The sequence below is a fragment of the Pygoscelis adeliae genome, unplaced genomic scaffold (assembly GCF_000699105.1).
Source record: "Pygoscelis adeliae isolate BGI_AS28 unplaced genomic scaffold, ASM69910v1 Scaffold412, whole genome shotgun sequence".
Classification (NCBI taxonomy): Eukaryota; Metazoa; Chordata; class Aves; order Sphenisciformes; family Spheniscidae; genus Pygoscelis; species Pygoscelis adeliae.
Window position 1 is genome coordinate 387,065 of NW_008824190.1, and position 12,635 is coordinate 399,699.

General features: G+C 52.4%; 2 protein-coding genes across 2 annotated transcripts in view; one reads left to right on the forward strand and one right to left on the reverse strand.

Annotated features, from left to right (window-relative positions):
* Positions 1-7,924, forward strand: part of LOC103925901 (DNA-directed RNA polymerases I and III subunit RPAC2-like) — a 9,843-nt gene extending 1,919 nt beyond the window's left edge. The window contains exons 3-7 of the mRNA XM_009334703.1: positions 651-749; positions 4,287-4,384; positions 6,092-6,168; positions 7,289-7,371; positions 7,725-7,924. Of these exons, the coding sequence (XP_009332978.1) occupies positions 651-749; positions 4,287-4,384; positions 6,092-6,168; positions 7,289-7,371; positions 7,725-7,772 (405 nt within the window). The 3' untranslated portion in view covers positions 7,773-7,924. The remainder of the gene's footprint in view (positions 1-650; positions 750-4,286; positions 4,385-6,091; positions 6,169-7,288; positions 7,372-7,724) is intronic.
* Positions 7,925-11,485: 3,561 nt separating this feature from the next.
* Positions 11,486-12,635, reverse strand: part of LOC103925891 (endothelin B receptor-like) — a 10,588-nt gene continuing 9,438 nt past the window's right edge. The window contains exon 8 of the mRNA XM_009334691.1: positions 11,486-12,317. Within this exon, the coding sequence (XP_009332966.1) occupies positions 12,168-12,317 (150 nt within the window). The 3' untranslated portion in view covers positions 11,486-12,167. The remainder of the gene's footprint in view (positions 12,318-12,635) is intronic.

Genomic DNA, 12,635 nt, shown 5'->3' on the forward strand with positions numbered 1-12,635 from the left:
AACCGGCCCCGTGCGGCGGCCCGCCTGCCGTCCGGCCTTTCCTCTCACGCCCGAGCCTCAACCCCCCTCGGGTGCCACCCCTCAGAGACCCGCGCGGCCCTGCCCGGCTTTTTCCAACCCGCAAACCCGCTTGGTTTTACCCGGCGTGGAGCGGCTGCTCCGTTACCGCGTCTGCGAGCAGCCGGGGGAGAAAGAAGCTGAGGAAAGCCGGCAGCGCTTTCTGAGACAGGAGGGGCGGGCAGGAACGCGCCTTTTCGTTGAATTTCTTGACGTTTAGGTGTTTGAGATCGTCCTATAGGGCACAGGAGCAGCTAGAGGTGAGGGCTGACCTATTTTAAAACTGGTTAGGGCTAACGTTTTCTAGAACAAGCCTTGCTTTTTAAAGGTGAATTGCTCAGTGCTGCATAACATCAGGCCTTGGGTGGCTTTGCCGGTTAGCCACGGGCCCCGGCAGCGTGCCTCGTCTCCCCTCATACACCCGTTTCAGGTTGCTGAGCCCTGTGGCAGGAGTTTGTGGACCCTCTTTCCATCTCCAGCACCCGCTGCAGGCAGCAGAAGGCACTAGATGGCACTGCACTTCACGCTAACGGGCTTGCAGGCTCCCAGCCGGCAGTTACGCGAAGACCCGATGACGGGGAGAGCTGACACAGGACCGTCGGGTGCTCCGTGCACCGATCTGTCTGTCTGTCAGTGGAAAACTGGGGGAGCTGAGCACCAGGACAGCCATACAGGAGAAAGAAGCAGGCTCTGTAAGTTGCCTGGTTTTAAAAGCTGCCTTTGGGGAAGGCTTTATACAATGGTTTTCCATAATCTCTCAATCTGCAGCCCCTAAACTTTTCCTAATGGCACAACAGACCCTAGAGTCTCTTAGCAATAGTCTGGCTTCTGCTAGTTACCTTTTTCAGGCTCTTTAGAGCCATATTCTTCTCCCCCGTTGTGCAGGCCACATGCTGAAAGTCACAATTGCACCAGGAGGCCCAACCCTAATCCTGCAAGTCTGATGCGATGAATGAAATTGATCTTTGAAGAGCTGCAGTTACTAGGCCCTTGGCAACAAACCAGCAGATTCCTCCGTGAGGAATGCAGTACCGTACAGAAAACAGGAGGATGTGTAGAAAGCGATACTGGCTCATGAAGACCAGCAAAGGACTACATATTCTGACATAAAAGACAAAGTATGCACAAACTGCAGTGAGTATAGGAACAAGTGAGTTGTAAGACTGTTCCCCACGCACTTCATGTCTAGCTGATCCCATCTATCTCAGCGCTGTGCTAATGTATCCGCCACAGCGCTGCCTAGGCACCAAATACAACATTAAATAGTTCATCATCATCATAAATCACAGCCCCGCTAAGCAGGAGAGCTTCTGGATAATGTGAGATTGCGGCTCTTAGGCTTGCGTAGCCGGTAGAGGAGGGGGGGGGGGTGGCCGGGTCGCAGGGGCCATACCCTGGCCTTGCTGGGAGGGTGTACCCCGCATCGTCTCGAGGGAGGTGCAGGCTTCTCCATTTGTCTCTGAGGGGCTCAAGTGAATTTGATCAACCCTAAAGCTACCTCGAAATCTCATCAGCTTTTCCTTCTGCCTCTACCGTAATACAAGAACAAGGACAATTTGGTAAAGAGACTAGCAAATCGGTGTGTAACCGAAGAGGAAAAACTCCAGATGAGCAGAATTCCCTACTCCAGGGCATCAGGGCTTTTTTTTTACAAGTTGGCTCACAGGAGAACAAGTTTTCTTGCGATGAATAGTTTGATACCTGGACACCTCTGAGATGAGACTCAGAAACACCCTGAGAAATCTCAGCCTTCTGCCTCAAGGCACAGACCCGATTGCTGCAGGGTCCAGGGAGGAATCTGTCCTTCAGGGGAATGTGTCAGTTTTCCTCGGAAACATTGGACAGCGTCTGTGCCAGAGGCGAGATACCTGACTAGGTGGGCCAATGGCTTGGTGAGAAGCAGCGAAGCTTATGGCCCTGCTGAGATCCAGAATTGTATCCGAGGACTCTCCACAGGAAAGAGGAAAGAGAAATTGAGTCTCTGTGAAGCAGACAGGTTCAGCACAATGTGTTCCTTACAGCTGCGTGAAAGCGCCGTGCTCTGGCTTTCATCTGCCAGATCAATGCACTGGCTGCTTACGCTGTGCCGAGGAGGCAGGGCAGCTTAAGTGCATTGGGTTGCTGCTCCGAGGCACTTGCTGCAGCTCCACAAGCTGGCCCAGCCACCGTGCCAGAGATGCGTCTGTCCCTTCCTTCCTATGCCCACATGTTCCTTCACCTCTGGGAAGGAGTCTGAAGTCACTGCAACTCCCAGCACTGGGTGTTAAACTCCCAGTTATCCCATTTTTCAAATAATTTTTACGCAACATTTGTAACTCGGCTGTAAATATTTGCTCTCTGTCTAGAAAAGCATCTCTTTGCCCCGGTGTCTGCAGAGCTACAGCTGAGCTAAGGTGTAACTCCCATCGTGTGACCAAATTGCAAGAGTGTCACTGTCCCAATGGACAGAGCTGTATCTGTCTCGTGGCGGGGGGGCGCTTGGGATTTTGGCACCTGGGCACACTTCTAACCCTGTGACCGGTTACAGGGAGCAAACCGGGGGCCAGGCGACCTGTCCTGGCGTGCAGGTGCCTCCTGAGCTAGTCTGCTCTTGTTTGAGCCTGTAGTCTTTGGAAAAAATGACCTCTTGAGTATGACTGGTGCTAATAATTTTCATAAATACTGAGGCCAGCAGCCACTTGGGATTTTGGCACCTGGGCACACTTCTAACCCTGTGACCGGTTACAGGGAGCAAACCGGGGGCCAGGCGACCTGTCCTGGCGTGCAGGTGTCTCCTGAGCTAGTCTGCTCTTGTTTGAGCCTGTAGTCTTTGGAAAAAATGACCTCTTGAGTATGATTGGTGCTAATAATTTTCATAAATACTGAGGCCAGCAGCTACGTTTGGGAAGAGGGTGCTGGGTCTAGCAAGCAGGAGAGCGGGTGTTTCATCCATGCCACTGGCTGCTCGAGTGACCTGTGGCGAGTCACTTACGCATTGTCCTTCCACACCAAGGGAAGGTGTTTTTGCCACTTACTGCCTTATTTTAATCACCGGCAAGACCTACCGCTTTGGCTGTGGATTGCGAGATGCTGGGAGGTGAGGGAGACCCTATGAGTCCAACATCCCCGTTGCTGATGTGATGTTGCTGCATCGCACCTACCCTTCTGCGATAGCTGGTGCGCGGGGAGCCTGCCCTTGAATTGTGCTGCAGGTCTGGGTGATCTCTTCCTCCGTGGAAATCGGCCTGTGTTTTCCTTCTGAACTGCGGAGCCAATTCCCCACGGCAGCTGTACCTGCAGAAGGAGGAACGGGACTGCTAGGGGGGTGTTAACTACCCAAGGAGAAACGTGAGGGGTTATAAAACCCCTGGAGCGATTAAGGGTTTGGCTGCGGGCAGGATGCGAAGAGATCGGCGCTTGTCTGAGCCCGGCACTACACTTAACCTTGAAACCTCTCTCTGCTGCCGAGAGAGGAAGCGGTTGGGGGCTGTCTGGGCATGTCAGGCTCCACGGTGGCTACTCTGAGCCTGGGGAAAGGTCAGAGGCTCAGCAGCCCTCTGACAGCTAAGCGATTAATTAGGTGACTTATTGGTTTTGGAGGGGATCCCAAACCAGCCTTCTGAGGAAGCGTTAGCTGGTGAAGCTCTTTTCGAGCGCCTGAGCCAAAAGCAGCAGGACGATTAGGGGCTGGCTGCTCGTGCTACGGGGTTCATTACATGTGGGGCTCAGCAGCCTGAGCCTCGCCGGTGGGCTCCCCAGGCTCATCCTAGGTGTGTGAATTTGGGCTTACAGGTCCTTTTGTTTTCGAGCTGGGATAAGATTTCCCTGCTGACAGGCAGCATTCCTCCCTGGGGATTTTTTGACTCTCCCTCTCATTCCTGTCTAGCCACGGGCTGGTGGTGGGACCTGGGATCACACCAACCTGATCACTCCCAGCTTCTTTCCACCATGGGTCCTGAAGCCGCAGCTTTCCTTGGGCTCCTCTTCTCTCCTGTGAAGAGGAAGGATGTACAGGCACTTTGATAACCGAGGTTTCTCTGAGGTCTGTACTTTTGCAACTTCCCCTCCGCTGCAAATGGGCTCTTGGTCACACTGCAGCACCTGAGACGTGAGCCACAGAGATGGCCCAGCCAGACCTACGACCCCTCCCAGTTACTCTGGTGAAGCTGAGGACAGTAGTTTATTCTTCACCCTAGGGCTGGTGTTCATTACCTCAGAGAGCCTTACACCATCTCTCCCATTTGTGGCAGGTCCAGCCGGATGGGACAGATGGAAACTGTGTCACATTTGTGTTGCATGATGAGGACCACACTCTCGGCAACTCCCTCCGGTACATGGTCATGAAGAAGTAAGTGGAACTTCTGTGGTGCCTGGCATCGCTGAGGGTACCTCTGTCTCCTACTCTGGCCTTCTCCTTACTGATCTGCATCTCAGTTGTTGCTGGAACAAGGCAAATGATCAGAAACTACCTCTGTGCGTGCCTGTTAGAGTCTTTGTATCAGACATGGTGCCAAAGGCTCCTCACCTGCTACCTCTCTTCACAGGATTAACTTCTTCCTTGTGCTGTTAGTGTCAGGACCCTGAGAGCACTAATAGGCCTTAGCGGGCCTGACCAGCCACACCTGGGGCCTCCACCCACACCCTGCCCATGGGCCCGGGAGCCCCATTTAAGCTCAGCTCAGGGCTTTCAGTCCCTCCTGAGCTATGTTGTAGGAGTACAGGTCTCCAGCTTAGCCTGTACTGGGCTGTGGACTCTGTTCACCTGGATGCCCACCCACGGACTGACTTCCTGACCTGACCTCAGCCCTTCCTCATCGTTGTGCACCTGCTTGGTGATCACTGGGTAGTGTCTGACCCTCATTACCCTCACCTGACCTGACACTGACCTGCAGATTGACTTCCTGGCCTGACCTTGGACCTGCTTCATCCCCACGAACCTGCCTGATGATCTGGACCCTTGACTGACCCTGGCTACCAGCTTCGCACCCGCCCCACTCCCTCGCTTGGGTGCTGTGGGACAGGGCTAGCTACTGAGGCCTCTGCCCTGTCGGCTGTCTTACTATTCATGGCTCCCAGCTCCCCGTCCCTTAGGGAACAGCCAGCCCTCACTGCTCCTTGGTGGTTAGTTATGGAGGAAATTTAATGTCTGACATGTGACAGACTTCTGAATGTCTTATTTGGCCCTGGGTAAAATGATGTGCAACTCCATGTAAGTACACGTGGTCAGGCAGTATCTATGTCTCCTTCTGAGACAAGCGCTGTCAGAAAAGAGGGTAGGAACAGCCGGTATTAAGCAAATTGATCATCTGTCATGCTTGTGTGGAGATGCAGGAATTGATGCTGGGAATTAATTATCCTGCTGCCCCCATCAAAATATACAAATAGGTTCACCCTGGTTGCCCGATTTTATCGAACTGGGCAGCACTGAGGGTTTGTGAAGATCTGCTGGTAAGCCTCAGAAGAATTACAGCAGGAAGTTCAGTGCATCATCTCAAATGACAGTTGCATTGCAAATGTCATGTGAATTCCTCTGATAAATCACCGTGACAAGAAAAACAGCAGGCTTCTTGCAAAGGGCTGTTCTTTTTGCTGGGCGCACACGTGTTCTACCAACCACCTCAGCTTATGAAGGCAGATGCCATGCAGCCTGCAAACCATCTCGGTAAATCCTTGCAGTGCCCTAGACCCGTCAGCCTCTTTTGCCCAGCAGATCTGCAACAGGTTTGTGTACAGCGAGGTTTCCAAGCACCCGGGATCCCCTGTGAACTCTGCAGGCCTGCCAGTGGACTTGCTGATGGTGCCAGGATAGTGCCTACGATCGTGCCAGCCATGTCTTTCCCCTGCAAAGCTGCAGCTCAGAGGCAGATGGGGGCATGTGAATAAGGTTACACAGGTAGTTTCCCTTCAGCATATCCCTCCCATAAGACCCTCAGTCATTTTAGAAACATCCTGAGCCCCAGCAGGTCTGGGGTGGCCTGAGCCTCTGACTTCCCTGAGATTTGCTGTGCGTTAGCCTGGGTTTCACTGCTCTCTTCTCCTCTCTCCCCTCCTGCAGCCCTGATGTGGAGTTCTGTGGCTACTGCATCACGCACCCCTCTGAAAGCAAGATCAACTTCCGGATCCAGACCAGAGGTATGGGTGCGTGCTTTTCCTTTGTGTCCGGGGCCCTCTTTTTGTCTAATTCCCCCTGCTCACGTCAGGTTTCCGCCATGAGTCATTTAAATAAAAAAAAAAACACTTTTCTCCCTCTTCTCTGCTAGCCACCTGCAACTGCTGTGCCCTGTTGCTTGGCTGGAGAGGCTGGTCCCAGCCATTATGCCACAGCTCTTCTGTTTCCCAACTGTAGGGCTGAGCCAGCTGAGGCCCGAGGAGCTCACAGACTTGCCTGGTCCCAGGTATCTGGGTTGGCTGGCAGCCAGCACCCAACTGTAGTGCCGGGGTAGAGTAGATCTGCTGCTCACTGTCACAGGTCATGGGTGCTCCATCTGCCCCTAAATCAGCACGGGGACTGGAAAGCAAAGCCAGAGTGTGCTGACATATGTAGCTGCAATGAGGTAATTTGTTTCTGCTTCCCCTTCTCAGCTGTCTTGCAGCTTTGGTCATCAGGCTATGACCCAAAGCTCTTTTGAAAAGCCTCATCAGTCTGTGCTGTCTTCCGACTTGCCTCCCAAAGAGGACTTTGTTCCCTGATAATAGATAGCACTGACAACTCTGAGCCTCTTGCAGTCGCTCACTCCTCCCAGCACACCAACCCCTTCAGCTCAGTCCACTGTCCTCCATCCAGGCCCTGCAAGCTCCACAGCTTTGTCTGCTGCATGGAGGGGCAGTGTTATTTCATTCCTTCCTCATGGGGCTGTTCCCTTGAGCATCAGATATGTAGAAGCCACTTCCTGGAAGCAAGTATCTAGTTTGTGCTTGCTGACTCTTTAATTTCCTAAAAATAATTAGTGCTCAGGCTGTTCGCCTTGCTGAGGGAACCCCTTCCCCATGGGACTAACTGCAGGGTAAGTGTCTGCTGTTCCTGCACCGCAGCCTGGACCACCACGCTGAGCTCAGCTCTCGGGCTGCTGCTGGTGGGCTGGTAGGAGGGAAGTGTGTGGGCACATACGTGGTGTAAGAGCCTCTCCCCATCACGGGGACTGCCCTCGGCCACAGTGGTAACAGGCACGCTGCCTCAGAGCGGCGAGGGAGAGGGCTACCAACCCCTTTGGAAGCCACCTGCCATTTCACTAACGCATCTTCTTTCCTGAAGGGGCCCTTCCTGCTGTTGAGCCGTTCCGGAAAGGGCTGAACGACCTGATGGGTGTTTGCCAACACGTGCTCAACACCTTTGAGGTGAGACTATTCCTGAAGAGCTCGGGGGCCTTTTCTGTCTCTTGGTCTCAGAGGGGAGAGGAACGGGCTGAGATCTGTGTTGTAGTCACTTTTGACGTGAAAAACCTGACTGATAGTTTTTTCAGACATTCTCTGCCTGACCTGAAGCATGGCCTGGCTTCCTTTCCCTTGGAGTGACTGTAAAGCTCCGTCACTTCTGAAAGTAGCTGGAGCTCTGTCAGAGCTTCTCAGGTCCCTCAGCCTTTCCAGGCGCCGGACAGCGAAGTCACAGCGCAGACTAGGGTGGTGGCACTGTGGTATGAGAGTCACTCAGATACATGCTGTTAACATTTGTCCTTTGCTCTTGTTTGCAGAGGAGCATGAAGGAGTACAGGGCCCAGAGGGAGGAAGAGATGCAGTAGCATTTGGGGGTGGCAGTCCCCATGGATGTGTGTAATGTCTGTGTGTTGAATTCCCTGTGTCAAGAGTTTTTGTTTGGTTGTTCTTTTATGACCACTTTGATGCAAACCTGTATTTTTCTCTAATAATAAAGTTTATGAAGTTTGATGCCGCAGAGGTGACACTGCGTTCAGCTCAACACGGGTATGGAAGATGACAGCTAGAAGGCAGCTCTTTCACTCTTCCATCTTATTTCTTTCCCTCTCCAAGTGTCGTTGCTGTTTCCTGCCCAGAATTTTCAGATCACGGAGTTTGCAGGTAGTCTGGTGCACAGAATTCGCCTGCCCCAGAGTCCACAGGGAGCAAAGGGGTTCAGTGCTGTGTAAAATCAATCTTTTAGAGAGGCAGCACCCTCTCCCAGTTTAAATCTTTCTGTTCCTGGCACCAGTGCAGTTGACTTCAACAGATGCGGCCAGCCTTCCTTTTCAAACAGATCACTATAAAATGATACTCTGCTCATTTGGGGGGTGAGACGAGTGAAAAAACACTTGCTTTTTTTTAACCCCCCTGAAGAATGCAGACAGAGGCAAGCCCAGACCACTCCTCATGAGCAGGTTTAAAGGGTACAACACTGAAGCCCTGGCCCTGTTTGGATCTGCTGGCAGCTAGCCAAGTGAAAGCCTTTTGTTGAGTGTAACGTGGCATGAAATTGCAGGGGTTTTTCTGCTCCATGCCAGGCGTAGAATTGTGAACCTTTACGGTTTGCTCTGCACAGAGGGGACGCCTCTTGTCTCTTCAGTGGAGGTCTGCAGTTACCAAAGGAACCTGCTGACACTCAATTAAGTATTTAGCAGACTTTTCAGACCCCCTGCTGCTTAATAAGAAACACCCAGAGATTTTCCTTTCAAACACCAACATGTTTTATTAACACAGAGAGGAATAAGAGGGAGGATGTAAAATGTCAGGTTTTCTCTATAAAATCATTCTTTCAAATACGAATTGACAGACTTGGTCTCTCTGTCAGGCTGGCCCTGGGTTTGTGTTCGCAGGTGTTAGGCCAAGAAGGCAGCCGAGCCCTATGTTTCATAATAAGGCTCCTTTGCCTCTCAGTTTGCTGCAACGGATTCATCCTGCCCATGCCAACATGGTCCCACATCTATAGCGGGCAGCTGCTGTGGCTTTGCTTTTGGCTACTCCTGTCTGGCCTGGTTTCTCCATGCTGAAACCCGTGGGTGGTTAAAGCATGCTTTCACAGGGGGCTTGGGACACAGCAGGGGTGCGTGGGGAAGAGGGGCTACTCCTGGTGGGTGCTGGTGAGTGTTCCGCCCCGCTGCGTAGGAGCAAGCACAGGGCCGGGGACTTTCTGGTTGGAGAATTCCCCAGCCCAAGCAAGAGGGAGACATAAAAAAGCAGGAAAGCAGTTTCCCCGGGGCAGGGGGGAGAGGGTGAAGGGGTGAGTAAGCCAGGAGCTGGCTCGTGCACCTGGGCTCAATCTCAGCCCAGGTGTCGTGGAGAATATTTATCAGGACTTGAAACCTCGCTGGTCATTGACCTGCTGGTCACTTCCTCCAACGTCCAGGGGATGCTGTGGGCCAGCTACATGTTCCCTGAGCTGGGCTGGAAGGACCACTCTGTTCCTGGACATCCTCTGCCTGAGGAAGCAAGGAAAGGACGAGCATGCCCATAAACTGTAGAGCTCTTCCCTGTGAATGGGCAATAGGAGCTGGCAGCAAGGAGCTGTCTTTGCATTTGCACTTCCATGAGCAGCTAAAACAAGACTGTGCACGCATCCCTTCTTTTCTGATGTTCGTTACTTTCCCTCTGACCTGAAAATTGCTGGTCCTGGTCTTGGTTGTAGCCCAAGGGAGACCTTCTAGGGCTGGGAAAATGCCATTTGGATGCCAACGCAATGTAAGAGCTTTTAACGGGTACCATTTCTAGCTGGTATCTCAGCTTGCTTCTCCTCTCCCTCTCCTCTCACACTTGGTCAAACTTTGTGACGTTGGTTTTAACAGGAGACATCTGGGAGGAAAACACAAGGGGAAAACTATGCCAAAGGAGGATGAAGTCACTGTTAAACAGACGTGCAGCAAGTGACAGCGATGTCCAGAGCTGGGATAAATTCGTGTCAGTCTGTTTGTTGCAATATTAATAATGTGCAGATCTGAGACTGGTTTTGAACCATTTAAGGCTAAAATGTTGATCTGAGTGTAGCTGCTAATGCAGATATGATTAAATCTGCTCTTGGAGCATAAAAAGAGATGTTAGCCACTTGGGGCCCAGGAGGTTAAGCAAGGTAAAAGGATTCCCCTGTGTGCCTGTAATTGGTATCTGTCTTGTGAATATTAGCAGGTCCTGGCTGTTCTGCCCGTCCTTACGAGAGGAGTGTGGCTCTTCAGTGTTTGGGATGCTGCTCCTTATGGCATTACCAAGGGTCACTACGGGGAAATTGTCAAGATGCTTCAGTCTTCGCTGAAATGAATGGGAGCCGTGCATTTAAATACGCTAGTTCCCATGCACTGTGCAAGTAAAAGACAGAACAACCCTTGCTCGGCTGCTGGCAGGCACTACACTGCATGACTGCCTGCTTTGCTCTTGTTTTAACATGATAAGGCTGACTTTTACTGGTTGGGACTGACTTTATTTTGCAGCAAGGAGGACAGCAACAGCCAGGGACAGGTCTCTAGCTTTAAATTCCTAAGCTTCTTTCTCTCTTTGCTATTTCACCTTTTTGGTGCTTGTGGCTTCTCTACCAGGAGGACGTGCAGAGCTCGATGCTCTCTCCTGCTTCTTTGAGGCACTGAGTGCATTTTAGCTGGCTCCTGTGTCCCCAAAGTATTTCAGTCCTCTAGAGAACAGTATCTCCCTCCCCCATGTCCTGGTACAATGAGCCGGTGTCCACGTCCCTCCTGGGTCTGGAACAATCTTGTTTCTAAAGAAAGCGGCTTCTCCTGACTCTCTGCCCAAGGAATCCTGTCTTCTGACAACTCCAGTTCATTTGGCATGATTTCTTTTTAATTAAGGGCAGCCCTGTGACTGGCGTTGCAGGGTCAGGTTAGAATCATAGAATCGTTGGAACAAACCAGCTGAAAACTAGCACCTGGGCTAGCAGAGGAGCAGTGTATGTGCCAGGAGGGCAGAGGTGGGCAGGACAGGGGAAGCCACGTTCCTTGCACGTGTGCGTGCTCATCCTCAGCTTGTCTCCAGTGCTGATTTGGGGCTGAAGCTGGCCCTGCTCAGTGCACCTATTGGCCTTGAATTACCTACTGTGACCCAGACTTACCAGCTTTACCTGACAGGTCTCCAGATCTGACCCACAGCATCCTCTGCTCGCTGGAGTCGTCAGCCTTCTCCAGGTTGTCCAGGCTATAAGGGCACTGACCCAAATCAGCCCCCAGCAAGCAAGTCCCCTGCTTACACAGCGTTTCTCACCTACGTGACTCCCGTGGTGGGGTTACACAGGGGGTTGGAAAGGTGTGGGCTGGTTCCTTTGTCTTCCCTGTCCTGGGCTTACAAACTCTTCCCTGGAAGGACAGGACCTTGGGCCAGCAACGGTGCCTGGCTAGCCAGGAGCTCATCTGTCCCTGGGGAGGGGGAAGCTGGAGCAGATGGTTTGGCTGGATGCTGCCACTAGCTTCTGCCAAGGATAGCTGGTCCCCTAAGCTGGGCAGTCACATATGATCACTTTCTTGTGCCATACACAGGTGGGGTGAACATCGTCCCTGGGTGGCGAGCCTGGGGCAGATTTCCCAGGAAAAGGTAAAGAGGAGGGGGGCTTTTAGGGCTCCCCAGGTCAGGTTGGTCACACAATGAAGCCAAGTTACTGCCCATCTCTCCCTACGATGAACAGGAGGAGATTTCAGGCCATTGACGGTCTACCGGACATACATGGTGCCTGGACCTTATCCTGGCTCTCTGCCCAGGGACAAACTGTCCCAGCAACAGAGGGAGATGATAAGGGATGTTATCAAAGTTTTTCTTTGGCTTTTTCCGCTGGAAATTGTCACTCGTGGTCCTATCCCTCCCCTCCTCATCCCACATCCATCTCAAAGTGACCACATTTCCACCTTCCTTCCCTTTTCACACTCATCCCCCTGCCCCACGTTTCTACCCAAGATAAATGGCCGTAAGTCACTTGGTTTTCCTGCAAGGAAATGAAAAATCCTACAAGGGTCTGAATCCCCTTCCCCCTCCTCCAGAGGCGACTTGGACCAGAGGACGGATCAGCATGGTTCAGAGGCTGTGTTCAGAGCTAGTCCCAGGGGTCCGTGAAATGCTGCAGCTCCTTCCAGGTGGATTACAACACGAAGGCAAAAACAATTCAGGCCCAGCCAGGAAACAGCTGTGTGAGAGAAACGGAGGGGTCCTGCCGTCTTGGCACAGTGCCTTCTCCTCTCGGCCCCGCGGGTGGCATGGCTTTAGGAAGAGCTGTACTTGTTACTCAAGCGGGAGCTGCTCCGGTCCAGCCCAAGCTCCTGCCCGTTGGCTTTCCACTTCCCAACAGAGCCCTTCTCGTCTGTCGGCGTGATGCTCAGAGCTGGTCTCTGGCACCAGCAGCACAGGCAGGACTGCGAGGAGACAAGAGGGTGGAGAGAGAGGTTACAAGCGTGGGCTACAGGGTAAAAGAGCAGGAAACATTCCCTTACTGATGTTGGCAAGTCAACCTGGGCAGTGCCAGGCTGGGAATCGCAGCCTGCACTTGCTGTCCTGCCGTTCTGCTGGGAGCAGGTTTTCCAAGATAGGGCTGGTGTGGATTGGAAATGAAGATAATCCAAAATCTTGGATACCTTTTGCAGTTGTGTTTTCTTGTCCTTGGGGGACAGAAAATATGGGTAATGCTTAGCTGGGCTCAGCTTTTCTTTTTGCCACAGCGGCTGGGAGGGGGT